General features: G+C 38.2%; 1 protein-coding gene across 1 annotated transcript; it reads right to left on the reverse strand.

Annotated features, from left to right (window-relative positions):
* Positions 1-266: 266 nt before the first annotated feature.
* slc26a6.2 (solute carrier family 26 member 6, tandem duplicate 2) lies at positions 267-22,495 on the reverse strand. Its single transcript, XM_080897940.1, is given in 21 exon segments — positions 267-883; positions 3,937-4,073; positions 6,555-6,609; positions 6,841-6,987; positions 7,138-7,260; positions 9,672-9,764; positions 11,021-11,090; positions 11,561-11,650; positions 11,652-11,665; positions 14,965-15,060; positions 15,700-15,777; positions 16,177-16,290; positions 16,374-16,521; positions 16,662-16,744; positions 17,946-18,098; positions 18,235-18,399; positions 18,928-19,103; positions 20,190-20,300; positions 20,470-20,609; positions 21,981-22,110; positions 22,294-22,495. Coding segments are annotated over 20 exon segments (2,145 nt in total). The 5' UTR covers positions 22,109-22,110; positions 22,294-22,495; the 3' UTR covers positions 267-859.
* Between the last annotated feature and the right edge of the window lie 3,660 nt (positions 22,496-26,155).

Raw genomic sequence — 26,155 nt, forward strand, 5'->3', positions numbered from 1 at the left:
AATGGTGTCTGTTTATATTTAAGCAGCCATCAGGCAGCCAGTCCCAGTTCAGAGAGAACAGAATATCCTACATCCACAACTGCGTCATCTGCCCAGACTGTTTCAAAAGCGTCGAGAGATTTCCTGTTGTTGTGACACAGAATGAAACGTCTTCCTTGGAGAAAAAAAATGTAATTAATACTGCCTCTGTTCAGAAGGGAAACAAACAAAAGCGACAGACAAAAAGTATCTTAAAATAATATTTATTTTTCCATGTCAGAGCAAGAACACTGCCTTCATAAATAATCTATCATGGCAAGCATTTATGTAATGATTAACAGTAAAAAACTAAACTAAACAAAACACTAACACAACACAAACAAAACTAAAAAACACACGCAAGGTTCGTCTAAAAATTACACTGGAGAAAAACAATCTATACATATTATTTGATTGACTGATTGATTGATTGATTAGAGTCTATACGTCTATACACAGAGCACCATATAATATGCAGACCATTACCTATATGGATGCACACATACTGGAAGGATAGTATACTTTTACAGATAATGTGAAATTAAATTAATCTAATGCACTTAAAGGTTTAAAAAAATTGCATATAATATTGATCAGAAAAGTGAAGCTTATTACAGTGACTTCTATTACATACAAACTCTTATAGCCATATAATCGTACACATATAACAGATAGCTGTGCATATGCATACACATGATGTGTACTGTGTTTGTTGTACTGTGTGTAAATGTCTGTGTTTGAGACAGAAGGTAGATTCAGTTCTGAAGCTCCATGGATAACTCCTCCAACAGACAGAGTGTCTGTCACTTCTTTATAATATCATATTGTTTCCTCCGTGGACTCAAAAATGTGTTGCAGCAGTCTCCTGTGAAATAAAACAGGAGTGATCAAATATAGAAGAAGCTCCACAATATTGTTATATTAATTTTTTCAGTTAAAGTTTACCTTAGAGAGAGTAACATGATAGATTTCAAATTAAGTGAACTGGAGATTCACCATGTTATCCCTTTTTGAATTCAGGTGTTTTTAGTCCCATTGCCAAACCCTAGCCATGCAGTCTGTCACAAACATTTGTGAAAGACTGGGTTCTCCTAAAGCTCCTACTGAAATTGCACATAGTGCTGTAACAGTTTGCCACTGTTGCAAGACATGGGTCTAGATATTCAATGACCGGCTGTAAGTGGTGTTGTTGTCGAAAAGGGGAAGCATTTAGCTGTCACAACAACCCAGCCACAAAGTGGCAGACAATGTAAACTTATACGACAGGGTAGCAGAGATTGTAGATTTCCGGAAGAGGGGCCATAACAACCATCTGCCTCTCTTCATTGGCAGTGAGGCGGTGGAGAGGGTGAGCAGTTTTAAATTCTTGGGGGTAACTGTGACCGAGGGCCTGTCCTGGGGCAACCATATCACCTCAGTTGTACGGAAGGCCCAACAGCGCCTCTACTACCTGAGGAGACTGCGGAGCGCACACATTCCCAGATCTCTGATGTTGAACTTCTACAACTGTGCCATCAGCAGCGTTCTGACGTATGGATTTCTAGTGTGGTTCCCCAGCTGCACCAAGGCCGATCAGCAAGCACTCCAGCGGGTGGTGAAAGAAGCTGGCAGAATTATTGGAACAAGTCTGCCAGAGATCAGTAATATCTTCCCCACTCGCTGTCTGAGGAGGGTGCACAGTATCCTGCGGGACCAACATCACCCTGCGCGCCACCTTTTCCATCTGCTGCCCTCAGGGAGAAGGTACAGGTCTATACAGGCCAGAACATCCAGACTGGCCAACAGCCTGTATCCACAGGCTGTGAGGCTCCTGAACTCTCTGCCCCCCTCTCACGGACAATAACCATATCCAACTTCTTAATAGCAATGAACTGGTCTGCATTGGTGCATCATATCTTTATTCTCTTCCCCCTCCTGCCCCCCCCTCTTTCTTAAATAGATAACTATCATATCTGATATCATATCTCACAGTACAATAATATTGAATGGGTTGCATTGTTGTATTTTGTCATGTTTCTCAGGTCTTTGTCTGAATTTCTACGAACATTATTGCTAAGGATTGTCTTATTGCATTGGAGTCACACTGGGTTAAATATGTACACTTGGGTTTTAAGGGGTATTTATTATTTTCTTCTTTTTTTTTGGGTTGTATGGAAGCCCCAAACGCAATTTCATTGTTCTTGACAATGACAATAAATAAATAAATACTAAATACTAAATACTAAATACAGAGTGCTGAATCACATAGTGAGTAAAAGTCTCCAACACTCTTCTGACTCAATAACTGCAGATCTCGAAGCCTCCTCTGGCATTAACACCAGCACCAAGTCGTGCACAAGGAGCCTCTTTACACAGGTTTTCATGGCAAAGCAGTTTGTTATGTGCATTTGTCCATGTAGTGTGGGAGATGCTTCCTATATTATCACCTTCCAAAAACCTCTCATCTGCACGTAAACCCACAGTATGGATCCATACTGGTATCAGTATATAGTATAGGCTGTTTATGTGGATTCAAAGGGAATTCTGCATGCACATGACTATGTGTGATTTTGTTTTGTGTTTGCTTTTTGTGTGTGTGAGACCAACGGTCGACTTTTACATCACAAAAAGCAAACACAAAACAGCATGTTTGTGTGTACTTGATCAGCTATCCCAGTTAGGATCACAATAAGGAACAACATTAGGGAAAGCTGCTGATGTTAGCATTCATCAGCCCATCAATATAATTCACAATGCTAGGTTAAGCTAATAGCAGTGGAAAATTAGACAGCTATATGTGAGCGTTTTTGTGTGAGCTTCCCACTTCTTCTGTGAAAGGGCTTTGCTTCTGTTAATTGTATTTTACACCCTGAATAGTCTTTGTTCCTTTGTCTTTCTACAGGAACAGAAACATTAAGACACGTAAACAATTAAATACCGAGGCAGACCAGGCAGAAACAAAAGCATACACGCCGAACAATTTGCGGACATGCATGGAAGCACAGGTGAATAAATGAGATTAGCTCACAGACGTACACACACGTATGCACACGCGTGCGTGCACACACACTGGCCTAGTGTAGGCAGAATATAATTTGCCTTCAGACAGAGACTGATGGTGTGTGGTGGGTGTGTGAAGCATTTCTGATACTTAAATGTATACATGAGGTGAAAAATTCTGGTGTTTTAAATTGAACTTTGAGTTAAACCACATAAAAATACATGTAGATACTCAAAAAATTTCAAAATAAAGAAAATGTTTGCCTTGTTTTTCCAACACCCATCTGCCTCAGGTTGTGCAGTCAATTTGAGGTGCAGGTCACACTACTTGGACATATTAAGGATCAATGAACCAATCCCGAAAAAACATTTTAATTATTGTCTATAAAGATTAGCTTAATGAATAATTTCCACACCACTGACTGCAAGTGAACTCAATCACTCCCCTAATATAATTAGCAATGAAGTAAGGTAATCAGGAATGTGGCTTCACATTTTCCACATGGTGATTACAGCAAGATGGAAACAAAGTCTTTAAAGTTAAACATTACAAGAAAACAAAGCATGCAAACATAGATATAACCGCTCCCACTGTTCAAAGCACGCTATAATAAGCACCTTCCGGCTCCTTCAACTTCTTATTTAATGGACAGATTTGAGAGTATGCCCATATAACTCATAGGAAGAAACATAGTAACACCAGCTTCCTGCAAATTTAGCCACCCACAAACATCAAATTAGAGGTTGGGTGTTTGAGAAAGCAACAATGCTGTGCAGCTTAATGACTTGCAACAAATAAATATCAAAGAAAGTTTCCTGCTTTGGAGGTTTAAGTGCAAAGGATTGATTCTTTGCATTCTTCATCACTTTATATAACATCAAAGTGCATTTTGACATCCTCCATCATGTGCCATGATGTGCATGCTTGAGTGCTCATACCTTATATTCCATGCTTTGGCTCTGTGCTATGGCAGACTGACAGTACAGAACGGCGTCGTGGACGGTGGTGAAGAGACAAGACTTTGTTACTTTGTCATTAAAGAAACCTGCGGTCTGCAGGTTATCCACCACACCGCCTAGACAGACACAGAGAGAGGCAGAGATGAAGACACAAAAAGAGACGTGCGAAGAAAGCTGGAGGAAGATGAAATGGGTAATTGAGCATGTCGGTGTAGGAAGAAAAGCAATAGAATAGAAACAAGAGATGGAGGCACAGAGTGGAGCATGGAGAGCAGAAAAAGAAACAAGGTCTTAAATGTGAAAAGGAGAGAACAGAGAAACAGGAAGGGCTGCTCTTGTATAAAATTCCTACCTGTGTAAATATTAACTAACAATAAACTTGTTATGAGCTCCACAATTTTCTTTGGCTTTCATTGTGCTCTTTCCTAGAGTTCACTTCCCCCCTCCTTCCGCGCCTTCCTGCTTGTGTCTTCCTTTCTTTATTTATGCGTGTTCATGTATACTTTGTCCGTCTTTCAGTGACTGAGACTGTATTCCTCATGGGACTTGCTGTATTTAAAATGTAATATACTCTACTATTTTTAATTCTTGCATTTGTTCATTGTTTTCATAGGAAACATTCGAATCATAGACAGGATCAAACATGGTGGTAGCTTCCAGGTCAGAAAAACGAAGTCACTGTGGAAGCGCCTAAAAGCTGCATTCTGTCTGAAGCCCACCAGATGGCGATAGCTGTTGTCGTAAAAAGACTGGTCGTATAGAGGTCAATGGAAAAATGGCTTTCTGATGGGACCTTTGGGAACAATTTCCTGTCGAGTTTGTGGGCTTAGTCGCACTTTTTGGATCACAGCGAATCAAAAATAAAATCGTGGTTACATTAAATCTTGGTCATAGGCTAGCATGTTTCAGGACAGACGAATGTCTGTGGTAAGAAACCTCATGGGCTTACGACCTGTCAGTCAGGAGTCATTAGTCAATAAGCATGCAGTTTCACAGTCAGACTTGTCTTTCCTCATCACATCAGTAATTTTGCAATTATGAGGCCTTTAATTTGAAAGAAACAGGAAAATATACCCCACAAAATGAAATAAATCTTCTTCTTTTTTCTTTTCTTTTTTAGTTCTGCTAGATGTGATCTATTATCCTCTTTGTCTAGGATTTCTATATCTGAAGTAAAATTCTCTGTGTTCACCTTTTATCACAAAGGCTCAGACATATATGGACTGGTTCTTATACAGCGTCATTCTGCAGAACTTTAGCGCTCAAAGCACTTTATACTCATTCACCCAGTTACACTAGGGTTTTTTTTATGCTTAAGTGTTTTCCATCTAACTTTCACACACATTCATACTCCAATAGATGCATTGAAGAGCAACTTGGGATTATCTTGCCCGAGGATATTTGGGATGAAGAGTGGAGCAGCCAGGGATTGAATCACCAACGCTCTGCTTAATAAATTACAGCCACCCTATTTCTCATTATGTTCATGATCATCCCAAATTCTGGAAATACAGAAATGGACATTACAAATGCAAGCTTTTAAATACATTTTAAATGTAATTTTATCAGGTAATATAGCCCATTATCTTAATTTGGAGAGTTTATATAAATTCACCATTGGGTGGTAAACCTACATTTACATGATCTATGCCACTTAATCAGGTTAGTTAATTGTTTTTATGAATGGCTGGATTGTTATTGCTGTGAATTATGAAATGAAATCATTTCTTCCCTTTCATAGAGGATGGAGCAATGTGTCATCTGCTAGAGGAAGTAATAAACGAAGCGCCTTTCCTTGGTATTTCCAAGAACTCAAACAGCTCTTATTAAGGCTGTCATACAAACACTTCCATGTCATTTCTTTCTCAGTTAAACTGAAACGTTCTAGAAAAAGCGAGGAAAAACAGAATTTGTTTTGGTCCTTAGAGCCATCCAGCCATTTGCCCTTTGCTTCCTGTCCTGTGTAATTCTTTTCCTTGCTTTTCCTTAGTTGTTTTCTAAAGTTCAAAGTTCACTTTAACACTTTCTGTTTTTGTCTTGTGTCCTTTTTGGTTTTGTCTAACTGCTAAGTCCCGAGCCTGTACTAAGTGCAGGCGCTGATCCTGTGAAATAAGATCCCCCACCTCCACACAGCCGGGTTCCAGAGAAATGTGTTTTGTCCACATACTTCAAGTAAGGCCTAAATTAGGAGGCTATTATGTCAAAAAATAAAAGCTGAGAGTAAAGGCTTTAAAACACATTAGTTAGACCAGATGTCATTTTAAAAATATGTGTTAGCTTGCCATGAATAGGGCTAATTACATACATCTACTGTCATTGAACGCTTCAGATTGCATGTGGCCGAGTAGATCAGGACTGCATGTGTAAAAGTAAAAAGACATAAGAAGAGTAAGAGTAAAAAGTAATATTATTTGGGAGTATTTCTGTTCCACCTTAATGGTTTTCAGAAGGTGTTTTTAGATCACTACAAGGCAAAAAGACAAATGGGTTCTTAGAAAACTGCACAAAGAAAATTATATCTACCAAATCCTTATAAAGTCATAATAAAGTGTATTGCATTTATTTCCAGTGAGAGTGTTGAAAGTAACTGGACTTACTTTGGCAACCAGCAAGAAACACCTCCACTCCAATTTCTCCGTAGTCTCTCCGAATCTGAAACACACAAAAAAGCACAGAGTGAGGGACAAACTGCGAATGATCTCATTATTCTCATGATTCGATTCATAGAAATTTACCACCTGAGAGCTAAATTATAACAAAAGGGACAGAGGGATTGATTTTTGCAGTTTGCAGTTGTCTTCAGTTTTTTTAAGCATTTGAAAAAGATGTTACATTTTGCTCTTTTTGTATATATGCATGTAAATGTGACTGATCTGTCCTTACACTTCGTAGTGTCTTGACCCCCACGGTGTCCAGGAAGTTGACAGGGCCAAGGTCGAGAACAATGGCTCTTGGGAGTGAGGGGTCCCGCTCAGCATCTACTTCAATGACAGACACATGGTTCTGCTCCTCCATGTTTAGCTCCCTGTTCTGGGTAGATATTAATCAGTGACATTTAAGACGACCACAATCGAAGCTATAGGGTCTGGAATGCTGAAACAGGTATTTGTGGAAGAAAGCTCTTGCATTCGAATGTGAAATAAAGTCCTCTAAATCTGTCATCTCTTAGTTTGTCCTTACCACGTCCACCCCATTCTTCTTGAGCTCTTTTTTGACTCTCTTGGCTTCTTTTTTCTCGTGTCTCTGCTTTTTGGCTTCCAGTTTTTTCTTTGCTGACAGGAGCTTTGTAATGTCAAAGCCAGACTACAAAACAAAACAAAGAACAGTCAGATCAGTTACTTAATACCACTGCTAGTTACCCTGTCTGATAAAAAAAAAAACTAAAACCTTTTGTTAAGCTGTAAACTTAAAGTGTTTGGTTGGTGTTTTAATAATGGGAAACTAACATTTCCCAGAAAAGACAGGACTAGGAGAACATGCTACACAAAAATCTTTTACTTCATATGACTTTGGAATCATCCAGTCATTTGTCTCCAGTTATCAGAGACGGGGTACACCCTAGAAAGTGAGTCAGCGTGTCACAGGGCTAACACAAGAAGAGACAAATTACCATTCACCTTTAGGTGATGCATTATGTTGGGTGCTTAAACTTTTGTGCAGGGATTCTCAGCCAGTTTGGCCAGTTCAGTCAGTCCAGTTTCTGTTTAGCACCAACATAATCTAACCACAACAAACAACCAAGCAAGGTGTGGTGGACAGCAGCTTGAATGAAAGGAGTCACTGTTACAATACAATGACTGATTATTAGGAATGGTAATGGATTTCTTTCTTTTACTTGACTTACTTGTTGTAAGTCAAGTTCTTTGACTAAAAGAAGCGCGCTCATCCACACAAGTGTGCACACAGGTGTTCACTGTTCACACACACAAACAACACCTTTCTTGGCTGCTACCACAAAGCACATGGTGCGCCGTCGGTCCTGCGTGCTGCACAACTACTTTCAATATTTAGTATTTACTGTTATTTACACTTAGCTAGATTAATGCGATGGTGTTGTGTTTATTATGTTGCTCTCTTTATTTTTGCTTGTTTTGTCTGTTTTTCTCTCAACAGGTGGTCTGGGAGTTTTTTTTTTCTTTTTGAGTGCCCTTTCTCAGTGTCCCTCTTCCCCTCTGTTTTTCTTTTCCTTCATCTTTCTTTCTCCCTTTTCTATCCCCCAGCCATGTCTGTCCCATATGTAACAACTGAAAATAAAATAAAACAAAATAAATAACAACAACAAAGGTCGATCAAATGGACCAATATGGCAAGGCCGTGATGATCCACCTAATAAAGTAAATCTGTTGGGTATCTTTGTTGGCCTTCAGACAACAATTCTGACGCCTGAGGAGCCAAACGGGACAGGCAAAAAAAAAGAAAAAAGAACTTGTTGTGGAGAAAAAGACAAAATTGGGCATGCCTGATCCAACTTTATTTTTCATTTAAATTATGATCCTTTATATTTCTAGCAAATTGTAATTCGAATGCATGGCAAAGAATGTAACTTAGTGTGTACCTTAGTGTCATGCACTGCATTTTTATGAGGCTTGGTCTTTGCTATATATGACTTATTTTTACAGTCAATTGTAACATTCATGTTACAAGCCTGGCCCTAATTATAGTTCTAACATCAAGAGTAAAAGTGAGTAAAAAGTATATAAGGACATACTTTGGCTATTTCTTTCCCGTTGTTGGCAGTGTAGTGTCCAGTGGTTAGGACTGTTAGCCTACAGCAACAAGGTCCTGGGCTTGATTGCTGGGGCTTTTCTGTGTGGAACTTTGTGCTGAATGACATCACTAGTTGGAGCAGTAACAATCCTGTAACAGCATGGCTCATGAGCTTCGTTAGTGCCGGTGAGGACACGCAGGGAGTAATCGTACATTTCTCGAGAACGCGTCAGAACTGGTGTCACAAAAGCACCTGAGTCTGTCTCACCTTGCAAACAAACCTGCAGCCTCTGCCAGACTGCTCAGCAAGAGCTTATTTGTGCATGAAAGCAACCCTTTGACTTTGACATGCTGACATTTTAATGAATGAAACATTTCCATTATCTCCTTCTCTTATTCAGTGTCTGTGCCTTCCCTCTCCGCATCTTTTGTCATCCTATTTCCAACTTCCCTCTGTCTGTCTTCCCACTGACCCCAAAGCGGCGTGACAGAAGAGGAGGGGCAGGAAGAAAACGTAGGAGCGAGTGGGATGGGGTGTTTTAAACAAAAGCTGAGCAGGGAAAAAAATGAGAGAAGAGAATGACATTGCGAACAATGTCTGTCACAGTTGTGATGTGTGAATTGGTGACAAGTCTGGTTGGCTATTAGTGTGTCAGAAATCATGTTTTTAAAAGAGGAGTTAATTGCACGGAAACGGCGACATGATGTGTTTGGCTGCTTCTTTTTCTCCGTGTGTGTGTAGCTGTGGTGTGCTGTTTCTGTGTATTCATGTAAATCTGAGCTTTTAGTATGTCATGCTGTGCTTTGTAAACTGATACTGTGTTTTGTTTTTGGCTTTATGGTCTTGGTGGGGGTGAATGCACCCACATAAGTTAATTTGTGCACTTTGTGAGAATTTAAGAGTAATGATGTTTTTAAAAGACATTTTCTTGTCACTTTGTAAAAAAAACTTTTTTTAGGATTAAGATTTGGTTTGAAGCTTTGATTTAGGATATCTGTGTTCTCACCTTTGAGTTCAAGGTTTCCTGGTACATCTCAGCATTGGCAAAGTAGAGGGTGGCAGAGGAACGGAAGATCAAAATCCCTGGCACTTGCCTCACCTAAAATCGAATGGATTAAACAGGCTAATCAATCAAAACATTCCATTATGGCTTTAGTATGAAGTAAAAGTTACACCTGACCAATCAGATATATGGATTTTTGTTCATAATTTCATACCAATTTATCTAATATCAATCTATCCATCCATCCATCCATCCATGCCAGTGAATTCTCTCCAGTGTGTTCTGGGTCCTGAAGCTTGCCTAAAACACCTCACTTTACCATATGTCCTGAAGGCATCCTGGTCAGATGCCTAAACCATCTCAACTGGCTCATTTTAGTTAAGAAATTCCCCTAAATGTCGCAAAACCTCATTTCCATGTCTAAGAAAGCTAATTTCCATGGCTTGGATCAGTGATCTCATTCTTTTGGTCACTACCCAGAGGTTGTCGCCATAGGTGAAGGTGTGAATGTAGCTTGTTTTAAATAGTCCGCTTAACCAAAACAGACTGGTACAACATCCAACACCGTTGGATGTTCTACCCTCTATCGTGAATGGAGTCCAGCTCCACCAGGAAATGGTCTGATTTGTTCGTGGTAATTCAGGCCAACCTCTCACTATTATTGTATGAGTACCAAATGTCCTGCATCCAAGGTTCGACTAATGGATGAAATCTTGTCTCCAGTACCCCGGCGTAGAGCTTCCTAGGAAGGCTGTTTGTGATGCCCCTATAACTGCAGCATACCTCATTGTAAACTGGGCCTCCACCCCTGATCACCATCCACTGGGCATAAGCTACCAATGGTAATGGTAATTAATTAACTAAAAAACAGGAAGCATCTTAAATTTACATCCCAGCCAATGAGGAATTTGTAGTTTTTGTTAAACTGTCTTTGTGGAACTACAAAAACTAAAATGTTGTGAGAAAAAAGTTCATTGTTTCATCATTATTTCATCTGTTACATATCCATGCTTTCCTCATCAATGACCAAACCAAGTAAAATTCTGACAGAATAAAAACAACACTTATTAAGTAATTCACTTTTGAAAAATTATATTTAAAACTTGATAATACAACACTATTTAAAGTACAGAGATGTAATGTGATTAGAAAACGTATTTCATGGCCGACTGCTGGGACTTGCTAAACTGAAATTTTGAAATAATAATAAAAGAAGACATTTTATATAGTATCAGTATGATATAAGAGTAACTACACTAAAAACATGCTGTTCATTTCTGTACCAGTGCTCATTTTCCATTCCATTTTCAGTTGATTTAAAAAGCAAAAAAAAAAAAAAAGCAGTTCTGTACCTGATGGTATTCGTCCAGTGGCTTGTAAATGTCAGTTTCAGGGACCTGCCCTAGTATGGAATATTTAGGTCTGAAATAGTCACACACAGAAAACCTTAATTAATCATTTCTAATGCTTTAATCCATTAATAGGCCATTAATCAGTTTGAATTGTAGTGAGTTTCAATGTTCAACTGGACACTTCCCTATATATATATATATATATATATATATATATATATATATATATATATATATATATATATATATATATATATATATATATATATATATATATATATATATACATGCAGGCCATGTTTACAGAGGGAAGTGTATATAAGATAGTGCTGTGTATGGCTGTTTGGCAAGCGGAGGACCAAACCAGTAACAAAAAAAGCAGCTATTGTTTTCTTTTGGTGCACATGTCTTGTTTGCGTACTTGTAGTGAAGTTGTGCTGACATGCTGACATGAACACATGGGTCAGGACAGACCACATGGTTGTGAAAAAACATAATTAATTGTGAATATATATATAACCCAACGCAAAGTGTGCCTACAGCTGTGTCCTGAAGATGACAGTAAGCAAGGAGAAACCAATGGATGCAGCCAGTCCTATGTCAGGGTTTAACAGCAAGGTGAGGATGAAGGGCCACCCAGACCAGCTGCAAAGAGAAACAGAGAGCATAAGGAATAGCTTACGCCTGTGTTCTGCTGTAATAAAAAAAAAGTGCCTCATTTGTCGCATACTGTACATTGTTTCCCTGCCTCTATTATATTTGAAAGACGTTAGTCTCGGTCTCTTTAACGCCCCCTACCTGTGAAGCCCAGAATAGATTTGATAGCATGAAAAAAAGAGGGCAACATTGCCAGAAACACTTTATAATATGGCCCCAGACCAAAGACGTCATTCGCTTAAAGTTAAATGAAATTTCAATGTTTCAATTTTATTTGAAATTAAATGACCGATTATTAAAAAAATTATATTTATTGTATTTTTTAAAATTATATTTAAATAATAAATGTAATTAAATAAATAAAAATGATTACTTCTAGTACTTTGTATAAGTATTTGAAATTATTTATACTACAATTAATCATGGTACTGCATAATTAATTTTAGGTACTGTTTAATTTCTTGATAATTTTACTGAAAAACAACAATACTTCCCCATTTTACACTGTACGTGCACATTACTTTGGAGGACCCGGATCATATTATGAAGAGGCTAAACCTCTAAATCTTGAGTATTTCACAGTAAAGGAGACACTTCTTTCCTTTACAGTCCTTTTAAAAGTTATGTTTGAACAGGGATTGTAGGAAAAAAATTAAGACTTGTCTCTATCATTATGAGGTGACATAGGTCTGAAAATTTTGACAGTTATTATTTTTTCTAGTAAATTGGTAAGGGAGAACAGTCACTGTGACATTTATATTGGCAAAGTAAAGGGCCAGTGGAATAAAAGAAACTCTATCACACACATCACCATCACAGCATTGGTTGGATGTGAGATGGGGAAATATAATTAGTATTTCTGCAAATTTACAATGAAATTGCACAATTTTAAAAATTACTTACACTGTACTTTAATTTACTTATAGTATAATTATTTTTCTATATCCTGTAATAACCTGACTTGGTACCATCTCATTCTAGCGTGCCTACCTTTAAGTATTAGTAGATTATACTTATATAGTATTGCATAGTATTAAAACACATACATACAATATACAGTATTTGTAAATATAATTACATTGTAATTTGAAATAAAAAGTCATTGAAGTTTTTTCTGCATTTTCCTCCCTGTGGTGAAATGTCGCTATCTTTCTTGTTCAAGTCCACTTTTCTATCATTGGCCATTCTACCTGTGTCAATGCCACTGGGCTCTGCGCTGTTGGTTTTTATTTCACACAAGCCTGTCTGCCTGCATACTTGCAAAGACCTACAGTGGGGCAAAAAAGTATTTAGTCAGCCACCGATTGTGCAAGTTCCCCCACCTAAAATGATGACAGAGGTCAGTAATTTGCACCAGAGGTACACTTCAACTGTGAGAGACAGAATGTGGAAAAAAAAATCCATGAATCCACATGGTAGGATTTGTAAAGAATTTATTCGTAAATCAGGGTGGAAAATAAGTATTTGGTCAATAACAAAAATACAACTCAATACTTTGTAACATAACCTTTGTTGGCAATAACAGAGGTCAAACGTCTACTATAGGTCTTTACCAGGTTTGCACACACAGTAGTTGGTATTTTGGCCCATTCCTCCATGCAGATCTTCTCGAGAGCAGTGATGTTTTGGGGCTGTCGCCGAGCAACACGGACTTTCAACTCCCGCCACAGATTTTCTATGGGGTTGAGGTCTGGAGACTGGCTAGGCCACTCCAGGACTTTCAAATGCTTCTTACGGAGCCACTCCTTTGTTGCCCGGGCGGTGTGTTTTGGATCATTGTCATGTTGGAAGACCCAGCCTCGTTTCATCTTCAAAGTTCTCACTGATTGAAGGAGGTTTTGGCTCAAAATCTCACGATACATGGCCCCATTCATTCTGTCCTTAACACGGATCACTTGTCCTGTCCCCTTGGCAGAAAAACAGCCCCATAGCATGATGTTTCCACCCCCATGCTTCACAGTAGGTATGGTGTTCTTGGGATGCAACTCAGTATTCTTCTTCCTCCAAACACGACGAGTTGAGTTTATGCCAAAAAGTTCTACTTTGGTTTCATCTGACCACATGACATTCTCCCAATCCTCTGCTGTATCATCCATGTGCTCTCTGGCAAACTTCAGACGGGCCTGGACATGCACTGGCTTCAGCAGCGGAACACGTCTGGCACTGCGGGATTTGATTCCCTGCCGTTGTAGTGTGTTACTGATGGTGACCTTTGTTACTTTGGTCCCAGCTCTCTGCAGGTCATTCACCAGGTCCCCCCGTGTGGTTCTGGGATCTTTGCTCACCGTTCTCATGATCATTTTGACCCCACGGGATGAGATCTTGCGTGGAGCCCCAGATCGAGGGAGATTATCAGTGGTCTTGTATGTCTTCCATTTTCTGATGATTGCTCCCACAGTTGATTTTTTCACACCAAGCTGCTTGCCTATTGTAGATTCACTCTTCCCAGTCTGGTGCAGGTCTACAATACTTTTCCTGGTGTCCTTCGAAAGCTCTTTGGTCTTGGCCATGGCGGAGTTTGGAGTCTGACTGTTTGAGGCTGTGGACAGGTGTCTTTTATACAGATGATGAGTTCAAACAGGTGCCATTCATACAGGTAACGAGTGGGGGACAGAAAAGCTTCTTACAGAAGACGTTACAGGTCTGTGAGAGCCAGAGATTTTCCTTGTTTGAGGTGACCAAATACTTATTTTCCACCCTAATTTACGAATAAATTCTTTACAAATCCTACCATGTGAATTCATGGATTTTTTTTCCACATTCTGTCTCTCACAGTTGAAGTGTACCTGTGGTGCAAATTACTGACCTCTGTCATCATTTTAAGTGGGGGAACTTGCACAATCGGTGGCTGACTAAATACTTTTTTGCCCCACTGTACATAAACGTTCCACAGCGAATGGGGGACTATTGTGAGGAAGCAAACATATGATTGTTATTAGCAGGTCACATGTTGTACATGTACACATGTTGGCAGAAAACTGTCATTAATTTTATGGGCATTATTTGCTTAACACTTTTTTTTTGTTTGTTTTTTTTTAGCTAATTCCAAGGAAATTAGTTGAAACATATGAAGCCAGGATTATTTCTTATATGGAGTTGCTCATCCAGGTAGTTTGTATTCCAAATCATTTCTATAAAATGGCACTGTGAAGCAGGATAGTACTTAATCTAAAAGTCAGCAGGTAAGGAAGATATGCAGTATATGCAGTACAAGATATGCTATGTTAACACAGTAAAATACCTTTGCTGCATTAACCACTTCCTTGTGGCCTTTTTAGTGCACTCACCATATCCACTCTGTTGGTTTTCCACAAAGCAGGGATGTCCAAGAACTGCTTCATCATGCTATGGAGGTTGACATGGATGACGGCAGCCAAGACCGCCTGCAAAATCAGGGAAACGGTTTAAGTGGAAACGTTTCTCGAAACAGTCGAAACGAGTTTCATTAGCCTCTCACTGAAGTACTGTTTAATAGCAGTTATTACATCATGCTCAGTCCATGTTTGGGCTTAAAAAAACTATTTTCTAAAAGTAGCTGATAACTTTAGCCTGAGGCAGAAGAAATACCTGTTTGTGCATTTTGACAACATAACCTCAGCTGTTGTTTTTTACCTAAGGCTAAGAGATTAGCATGCGTATGCTTATGATTGCGCGCGCGCGCACACACACACACACACACACACACACACACACACACACACACACACACACACACACACACACACAAAACCCCGTTCAGCTATCTTAGTGAGGACCTTCATTGACATAATGGTTTCCCTAGCCCCTTACCCTAACCATTAAAAATGAATGCCTAACCCTTACCCTAAACCTAACCATAACCTAATTATAACCCTGACACTAAAACCACATTTTGAGCCTCAAAAAGGCCTTCAAACTTGTGAGGACCGGTGAGTGTGTCCTTACAAGTGACTGTTGGTTCTCACAAGTATTGTAGAATGCAGATTTCGGTCCTCACAAGGATAGTTAGACAGGAACACACACACACACGCACACACATCTACCTTGGGCAGATCTTCAAAGAGTGATCCAATCCACAATGTGATAAAAAGGATCACTACTGCTGACAGAGCCCCAGCAACCTGGAGCGAAGAGGCAGGGAAATATGCACACAGTGAATGGCAGTGAGATCGGCGAAACAGTTGCTTGATGTCAGGATCATTAGTTTGAATATGATTATAAAGCGAACTCACATCGATTGAACCCTCTCCTCTCCTCGATAGCCCATGGCTGATTAATGGTGTTGTCAGACTAAATCAGTTTAGCCTTTCAGTAAATTTGTACTTGTGTAGGTGGAGTTTGATGATGTGAAAAAAAATCAATTCCCTAAGTGTTTTTTAATCATGCACTGTATCAGAGTAACGTTAATTATGATGTGTGGTTCATTGCATTTAACTGCTGGTTAGGGTGTATTCTTTAACATGGATACTAGGAATGATAGGTGAGAAAACAAGAGAAAGTTTTTTGAAGTCTCTACTGACCTGAGTTTTGCCCCCTGCACTTTCCTGAACCATAGTGCGAGACATGGAGCAGCTGACAGTAAAACACTGAAAAATTCCTCCAATGGAGTTACTCAGACCCAGAGCAACTAGTTCCTAAAACATGAAACACACTTTTTATTTACAGTCGGTGTACTAAAGTATCGCTTCATGTTTGTGTCCACCTATAATCATCCTACCTGGTTGCTGTCAACCTTGTATCCATATTTTAGGGCAAAGATTCGTCCCAGAGAGATGGCAATGCCGTAGCCAACCACAGACAGAGCAAAGCCATCACCGATCACTTGACCAAAGACAGAGGTGTCTGGGAAAACAGGTGGCTGGAGACTGATATACAGGAAGAGACAAGAGTGAAGAAAAGCTTTACTTTTCATAGTGACTGTCACTTTTCAAGTGACAGATGTGTGTGTGTGTGTGTGTGTGTGTGTGTGTGTGTGTGTGTGTGTGTGTGTGTGTTTGTTTCTCACCCTGAGGGAATAACTCCCACTACATCCACTCCATATTCCTGCTGCAGGTAAAATTGCCATGAGATAACTGTAGCTATAACGATCTGGAAATAAAATAATAGTGATTTTCAGGGTACACATTCTGTATGGTGCAGTACAAAGTCTTGAACAATACTCAGTTTCTGTATATTTTACTTGGAAAATAAGAATTAAGTGTAGCGATTTATTGTAAGGTGCAAACAAAAATCTAATCAGTACAATTCTTACAAACTTGAGGGTCGCTATTTTAATATTCATTTTCATTTTTTTTGAAATTTTCAAGTAGTTTTGAGGAATAGTTCTCCAGGCTTCTTTGGATGTTTCTGCCTTTTATTCCTTTCGAGTCAAAATGATGCTACACTGCTTCAATAATATCGAGGTCTGGGATATTGTTCTCTTGTATGTATGCTTTTCCCACATTGGGAGTGTGTTTGCAATCATTGCCATGCTGAAAAATGAAGTTGTTGTCAATCAGATGCTTTCCAGGTGGTATTGCATGGTGCATCAAACTCTGATGGTACTTTTCTGTGGTCATAAATCCATAAATTTATGACCACCAACACCACTGGCTGAAATGCTGCCCCAAACCATGAGAGAGCCACCCCGTGTTTTACAGCTGGACTGTAGACGCTGTTGTCATCTTGACAACAGAATTTTCAAATTTGGATTACTAATTCATAAGACCTGCAGTTGCTGACTTTTAGTCCAGTTCTTGTATAAATCGGCTTCTTGACAGCCACTCTTCCACTGAGACTGTTAATGATGAGGCTTCAGTGAGCAGTAGAGGTCAGATGCATCTGTCAGCTCTTTGCTGACATTTGTGTATGTGACACATATTGAAAATGCATTTTTGTTGTTGTTGAGCCAACCATATAAATAACATATATACTTTATTGATCCCCATGGGGAAATTCCTCTCTGCATTTAACCCATTCACTCAGTGAAGCAGTGGGCAGGGAAGGTACCTTGCTTAGGGGTACTTCAGGGTACCAAATAGGTGCACCACTGGCCAATGATTCATAGGTTGGTGTTAAATGGGTTAACAAACAAAACACAATTCTGTGAAATGGTCGGGTACAAAGACCAGATTGAAAATGAGAGAAAAAACAGCCAGTGTTTAAAAAAAACTAACAAAAAACCTTGACCTTGAGAAAGACTAGAGAACTATTGTTGAAGACATGTTTGGCTCATTGGAAGTAATATAGAAAGATATAAAGTGTGACTCAAGACTTTTGCACAGTACTGTTTGTATTCTTGCATACTTACAGCAATCAGCTCCACAGGTATAGGAACGGGTATTTTCTTGCCCAAAAATGCATTGAGCTCCTTAGCAGCGATAAGGCCGAGTATGGTAATAACACTGGTCACAAGAGTGCCGATGTTTGACTGCGGGAGGAGATAGCATATCTCCAATACAGTCTAGGAAGACAGGAGCAAGAAAATGACTGCTAAAATAGGTGAATAATTGAATGGATCTAAAATACAAAACATTAAAAAAAACGTACATAAAATTGCCAGCAAGAGCACTAAATGGTTAAGTTAATGTAATTCTTACATATATCAGGGATAAAGGTCCATTATGTCTCACAGGGTTAACGCCAAAGGTGTATTTGAGCTGAGACACGATGACATGGATAGCAGCTCCTGTGGTATAACCTCGGACCAGTGGCTCAGACAAGTAGGTTACCACAAAACCAAACTGGACCAGACCGAGTAGAATCTACACACACATCACATGAATCAGCAGAGATTAACATGCAGTAGCTGCAAAAGTGAATGCTCAGATCACTCATTTGCATTTCACATTCACGACACAGGAGCTGTGCAAATTATTAGAAATGCAAAAAGATAGTGTTTAAAATTAATGAAATAGATTAAATTGACCCTTTTAGCCGTTGGACTCAAAAACATCATCAGTTTCCAGGCTGAAGTTCCCAGAGTCCCTGCAGGCTCATGCAGCGAGAAGCTTCTTTTCATTCTTTTGAAGTAATCAATAACGTATTGAAACTGAAGTCTAAAAGCATTTGCTGTCAGGCAGATGGGCCTCAAAGAGCTATGTAAGCTTATTAGCATTTGCACAGCATTTTACTTTATTCACTAATGTTTGAGCAGCAGCTGCCTGTTGATGGTGACAAGATATTTCCATTTGTTCAAAAGAAACGTCCAAACTCAGTGAGACAAGTGCCCATTTATGGCTCCAAAATTTACGAATGCAGGGTGGAAATTTTGAGTGATTTCAAATATTTACTTGAAATAACCCAGATACAAATGTGACAGCTGCAGCCACTCGGACCCTTTCGTCATCACGGGCAACTGTGTCAATTATACTGGTGTTGGTCACATTGTCCCATGTCATAAACTTTGAGTCTGGGGCCAGTCGCTCAGTCACTCCTCCTATCATCACGCTCATCACTGCATATGTTCCTAAAAAACAGAGATAGAAAATGATTTCTATTAGGCGGCGTTATGAAAACATAGTGGAGCAACATGTTATTCCACTGATTAATAATTTTATTATTACAGATTTTTTTTTATTTTACTGATTTATTTCAGCCTGGAAACTGATGGGTCCTTCACAAACATGAAGTCATTTGGACTTTGCTCTGAGGGAATCATATCACTAGGGTATAAAGTCTCCATTCGTTCTGATTAATGTTACTTCGCTTCCAAGTTGTTTCCTTTTTGATTAGCCAGTTTAAAAGGCAACTTTTCCAAGTGTCTTTTAATGTCATCTAGTGATTTAGGAAATAAATATTATATACAAATATTATATAATTACAAAAACTTTTATTTTAGACAAGTGTTGATGTGTCTCTACAAGAACGTCTTACTGAATATTTTCTAATATGTCTACAAATGCGCATGTAAGCAAACCTTTAGACTTTAAAATATATAAATCAGACATTTTCTGGCCTTAAAGCTGGCCGACATAATAAACTTGTAAAACTACGGCACTCTTCATAGTGGTTGTTGAACGTAGTTGTCACACGTTTCCAGGTAATTATCACACAACATTAAAAATAATGCTGAGTAGTGTTAAACCTTTAAACACTAAAGAATGCTGGGGATTTACGATGGAATTAATTTCACCTTTTTATTTGTTAAATATAAAAGAAATCACCTAATATCACCTTTTTAATTTGGGGTCACCATCTCGTCAACTTTGCTACTAATGTCAGCATATGAAAATTCAAAGGTGTAAAGGTTACCATTTTATTGATATCAGGTCATCATTAATATTTTAATTATTAATATACCAAAGTACTATTACTCTTCATCTTTTTCTCTCATAGACATACGTTTGTATAAGTATGAATAAGTATTATTGCCATCACTTTCTGTTGTGATACACACATTTCAAGGTAATATTACTCATATATAACCACTATTGAGGCAAGATATTTACTTGTATGTTAATTTGTAATTAATAGTAGTAACTATCTGTTGCCACATTATTACTAGTTTAATACCAAGCTGTAATAGAACACGCAACCATAAACTATTACATACCCACTGAGATGTGTTTGGATGTGCCAAAGATGAAGTAGATAAGGACTGGGTAGAAGGATGAGTACAAGCCAAATACTGGAGGAACAGATGCCAGCAAGGCATAGGCCATACCTGCAGTGATAGGAACAGAGGATTTTCTACACTTTTTATAATAAATAAAGAAACATTTTATTATTTCAACAATGGAGAAGAAACATTTTTGACCGCAGTTTATGATAAACAAATTAGAACATTATATCTATATCTAGCTCTCCTACTATCTCTTGAACTTTCATCTCACCCTGTGGCAGCTGCATGATGCCCACACTTATCCCAGAAATCAGGTCACCCAAGGCATTTTCTCTGATGGGGTAACGGGGAAGCCATGACAAAATAGGAACAGTACCCAGCAGGCAGCTCTTCATCTGGTGGCCAGAACACCTGATGTGTTTTGTGTCAGCAGAGGGTAAAAATAGATGCAGAAAGTGATATTTAAAAGAAAATACTTCAGGGATAAGCTTTTTTATTAATCATGAAGTTGATGCCAAACCACTTCTGATGTCTCCAGCTTTTTTACTGAACTACTGAAAAAGTTAATAAGTAAGACGAAAACCAGCCACTACGTGCTTTACAGAGGCATTCAAAATGAGCACACCTAAATCAAGTAAAACCACACAAAACACAGAGACATTACCCAAGTGCCTGTCTGAAAAGATGTGTTTTCAGATGTTGTATGCCACAGAGTCAAGGGTGAGAATAGAGCGATATAAGCTGTTCCACAATTTTGTCGCAAAGGTTTGCAATCCCCCTTAGTTTTCAGACGGGTACGTCGAATCACCAGAAGACCTCTATCTGCTGACCTAAGGATCCGGTTTGGAGAATAGGAGTGGAATAGACTGATGTGGGGGAGCTTTAACTCTTAAGGCCATAAGAATCAAGATTTTTAACTTTTTTTTAACTTTTTTTAAAAACTTTAAAATATCTTAACCTAAGTGTAGACCAGTGCAGACGCTTTAACAAAAGTGTGAAGTGAGACTCATACCTCAATATGGCTTTTGCATGCAATAATTAGATAGAGCAAGACTTAACACTTTTCTTTGAGTTTGATTTGGTTTATGTGATCAAGAGCTATGAATTCAATCTATAATTGCAGTTCCTAGGATAGCCACTTGAGGCTGGTCCCAAAAGTGAGCCATCGCCCTTTCTACACAGTCTGACAGCCACATGAAGTTAAAGACTTTACAGCAGATATATGCATGTGTACAGCCAGCTTGTGGTCTTTAGAAATAAATTTTTTTGGCATAATACCTGTGGTGATGCTGATGTTACTCGTCTATATACTTTTTTTTTGTTCAGTTCATTGATCTCATCGTTTCTATGATCAACTGTAAAACTGGAGTATGTCTGCTGATATCATTCATCAGTAGAACGCTTATTGTTTATAGTATTAACCTCCTAAGACCTGAACTCTTTCACGACATGCATTTTTAATTTCTCTTTGATATTTGGGCTGATTGGGGCCCGATGAATGAAAAAACAAAGAATTACCAGATTTTTTTAAACCTTATTTTTGTTTTTAAGAAAAATAAGAGCCACGTATGAGGATATTTGTTTAAAAGTTTGATAGAACAGACGCAGTATAATGTCCTCGTAAGTGGATATCAGGCCCATGTAGAGCAAAATTGAGTATTTTAGTCAAAATAACCCAAAATGTGATGTCCACATATGTGGACACCAGGTCCTAGGAGGTTAATGTCATTTGTGAATGGGATGAGATATACAGTTGATTAAATATACTGTAAAGTGCTTTACCTTACTGACTTTTTGACCTTCTCACGCAGAGATGTTTTTGATACAGACTTTTGTCCCATCTCATCCATTGCTTCTTCATCCAGGACCTCCCTGTGGACGCTGTAACTCATTCGCCTTCTCTCTGCCATGGCTGAAGTACAAAAATGCTTCTTATCTTTGCCAGTACTTTAGACATTGTTGAAAAATTATCATGATAAAATATAATTATTGTGGGGGAAAAATAATGTGTTTTTGAAAATCTTTAAACATTTGTCAGTAACTACCTTGTTATGTCTGCAGCTGTATCAAAAGCTAGTAATAAAGTTGTACATACCTATTGGGATAAATAAATCCTTCTTGTGGACAATGGTGCACAGGCATCAAATGAAATCTTCTGCATCAGATCCAAGTGGCTGCAAGTAGTGACGGTATTTCTAAGTATTCCTATATTCTTTTTTTTTTGTAGCAAAGAGATAAAGGCAAAGTTTTATTCTGAAAGCCAAGAGAGCTCCTGAGCTCCTCTCTCCCCAACTTGCCTGAGGATAGTTGCTGTCTGTCTTGTGATCTGATTGCTTTGAGACCTTGAAGACAACTCTAGATTTGACACAGCACATGTCAGTCGAGGAAGAGGACAAAGTTCCTTGTACGTGCTGTACAAGTGAAAACAGACATGGTAGAAAAATGTTCAGAACATTTTTGTTTTATGATTTAATGAGGGATTTCCGTCGCTCATGTTGTACTTAAAATTATTTATTTATTTATTGTTAATCATGGTTTGTCTCAGAATGAATTTGTACTCTGGCATGTTATGGTACTACCATAAAAGACTTTGTGGTATAGACAGCAGACTGAATTGCTGCGCATTAGTTTCCTTTATTGCACCTTATCTGTGTTCTATGTTTTATCTGTGCATGATTAAAGATATTGGTCCTTTCAGCAGAGTCAGATTTATTTGATTTATTTGTGGTCACACTGAAGGATAATCACAGATCACTGGATAAACTGATAGCCAACCAGAAATATAGTCGGTTTTATTTTTGGACTTGGAGCTTTATGTGTGTGTGTGTACACACACACACACACACACACACACACACACACACACACACACACACACACACACACACACACACACGTAGAAAAATATTTAGTATACACATCCAGAAATGCATATACTATTATATATTGTACATATATTTATTAGTTTCAGATGTAGCCATTCTTGTATTTTTCTTGTTTACATTATTGTATTTTGCACAACTCTGTTGCTTGTGAAGCTCGCACACAAGAATTTCACTCACATGTGCTGTACCAATGTACCTGCACATGTGATGTGACAATAAAAGTGATTTGATTTTGATTTGATTTGATTTATGATCCTGTCGTTGCTTATTCATATTTGTCCTCCCTCACATTACACACTAAATCTTAGAGATTTATAAATATATGAAATAAATACTCATATACATAAAAAAAACCCTCAAATACACACATCCTTATCGCCCCTCTTACACACTAGCTTCACATATAATCTGTAACCATATAGATTCTATAGCTAAATTTAATATTATTTGGGGATATCCACACATCCCTGTCATTAAATACAAGCTGTATTGTTAACCTACATTATTGTGTGCATTAAATCATTGTACAATCCAGTCACATAGTTCATGGCAGTATGGCTTTGGTGCATGTGTTACAAACCTGACCAACCTGGATTTTTATCACATGGTTCCAAGTCTTGTTGTTTAGTCGCCACAGCGACGTGATAATGTGAAGCTACAGGAAATAGTACACTAGCTAGGCTGTTCATTACTTCTTGAGCCAGTGTCAGGGATTGAGTGAGTCAACGGGGTAATCCTGTCAAAGTTAATGATAGTGAAGGTTCATAGACTTCATCCTGACCTTTTTCCAACATGGTTCGACACACCACACATGCATTTGCAATGTCACGTCAGCAACCTTGAAAACTCACATAGAGATTGTTACATACATTCTTTTAAAATCAATGAAAACTTTGTAATGCACAATTTTATTATGTTTCTAATAAGATTGTCTTTAAGTGATACTGACATTGGGAGTGTGCTCAAATTATTCTCACAAAGATATATGATTATTCAGTGTTTGATGAGAGGACTCGAATAGGCGTTTGGACCAGTGACAATAGGCATATATTGTCACTGCTTTTTGTTTTACGTTATGCTAATGATGGCTCATGGCTAAATCATGTATGTCTTTTTCCTCTTTAATAAATCCAGCAATGACATTGATCAGAAAGTACTGGTTCTTTCTCATCCACATGTCTTTCATCTGAAGAAGAGCTTTGAATGCTCTTCAAGAAGCCTAGAGAAGTATTACTTAAAGAAAGTATAAGAAAGCTGGCTAAGAGACTTCAGACTGTGTTGAAGAATAAAGGTAATTATACCAAATATCGATGATTATTAGACTTGTACAAGCTCTGATTGTGTTATATATACTGTATTTCTATGTATCTATACACATCTTTCAATAAATCACTGCACATATTTGCCTTTTTTTTAATAAAATGTAATAAAATGAAAGATGACTCCAGACCTTTACTTTGTATTGTATATACATTTATTTTACTCATCATTGTCATGTTAATAGTAAACGGAGCATATAGCATTTCAAAAAGACTGAAATTCAACACAGTTTAAACAACAGCAACAACACTTTTTACTGTATTGATTTTTTGACAGGCTGATATAGAACTGCTTTAAACATAATGCACCATTTAAAGAAACTAAAGAAGGTTTTGTGTTAGCATTGCAAAGGAACTCATGTTAAAAAGAAAATGATTACGTTTTTGTTAAAATCATTTGAATTTATACATTTTTACACAGTAACATGAAACATCAGACACATCTGTACAGAGCAGTAATGGCCAAGAGCCCAGAAGGTTAAGAACTTACAAATTAGTTTCTCGTTTTCAGTGCTTCTTACTTCATGTCACAAAAGGCACAGCAGACACATCTGGTGAGATTTTGTCCTTAGGAAAGAATGTCAACTTCTGAAAGTAGCCTCTTTGTTCACTGATAAAAAAAAAAAAGGCTTTATCTATTTTATCTAGAAGAATTTTTAACATCACAGTGAACTTTGCTCAAATTTAATCTTTCCACCATGGACATTTTCTTAGAAAAACACGCACAGCCAGTACCAGAAACCTGGTTGATATTTAACTGGGTCTTACTGATTAGTTTGCAACAGTAATGCAACGGCGTGAAGCAAGGCTATTCATTGCTTCCTGACCCAGTGACTTAGATTTGCAGTCTCTCTGAAAAAGATAATTTAGTCAAAGTTAATGATCTGTATTTGGAAACCCACGTCACAAACTTCATCCAGATAACTGTTAACCAACTGTGATAGCAGTTATATGCATTTTAATTTTAGCTTTCCTCATCGCTGTCATGTTAATAGTAACTACAATGGGAAGCGATTTCACACAAAAAAATCAACACACACACAAAGATTCAGAGCTTCTGTAATGAAGCTCTGAAGTGTATTTAGACACCATTCAGATCCATTTAGATTCCACTATGCACTGTTTGTAATGTATGTTCCACTATGTTTATTGCAGTATACCAGTACTGCAACAATAGTACTAGTATGGCACAGTATTAGTATTACATTCTGCATGCTAGTTGTAGTACTAGCATGCAGAACACAATATTTGTGCAGTTAATGAATAGTATTTCATCTGCAATATAACATATTGTGGGCAGCTGTGATTTATTTCAGCATAAGTTCACGAAGGAAAAAACTCATTCAGAGTTGATAGTCACTTGTTACGCTGAGATGGAATTACCTGTCAATTTAAAAAATTGACTATACAAGTAAATAATATGAATAATGTGATTCAATCAAAGCATTAATCTGTTAGAGAGACATCAAAGTTACTTGGGCATGTCTAGCTGCCAAAGACACTGGCAACATGACATTTATTGAGGATTTACTGCTGGCAGAAGCAATGGGGTGAATGCCAAGATATACACAAGCAAAATGAGTGCTCAGATTCAGCCAAATTCATCAAAACTCATGAGATGACATTTCATCATTCATACTGCCAATGTGAACACATGGTGAAGAGGTTGCATATTTTTGATTGATTGAGTCCCCAAACAACCAAAAGCTGACAGTGACTGCTGTGAATGACAGGGAGAGCTTCACCGGGGAAG

The sequence above is a fragment of the Rhamphochromis sp. 'chilingali' genome (genome assembly GCF_963969265.1).
Source record: "Rhamphochromis sp. 'chilingali' genome assembly, chromosome: 12".
NCBI classification, from domain to species: Eukaryota; Metazoa; Chordata; class Actinopteri; order Cichliformes; family Cichlidae; genus Rhamphochromis; species Rhamphochromis sp. 'chilingali'.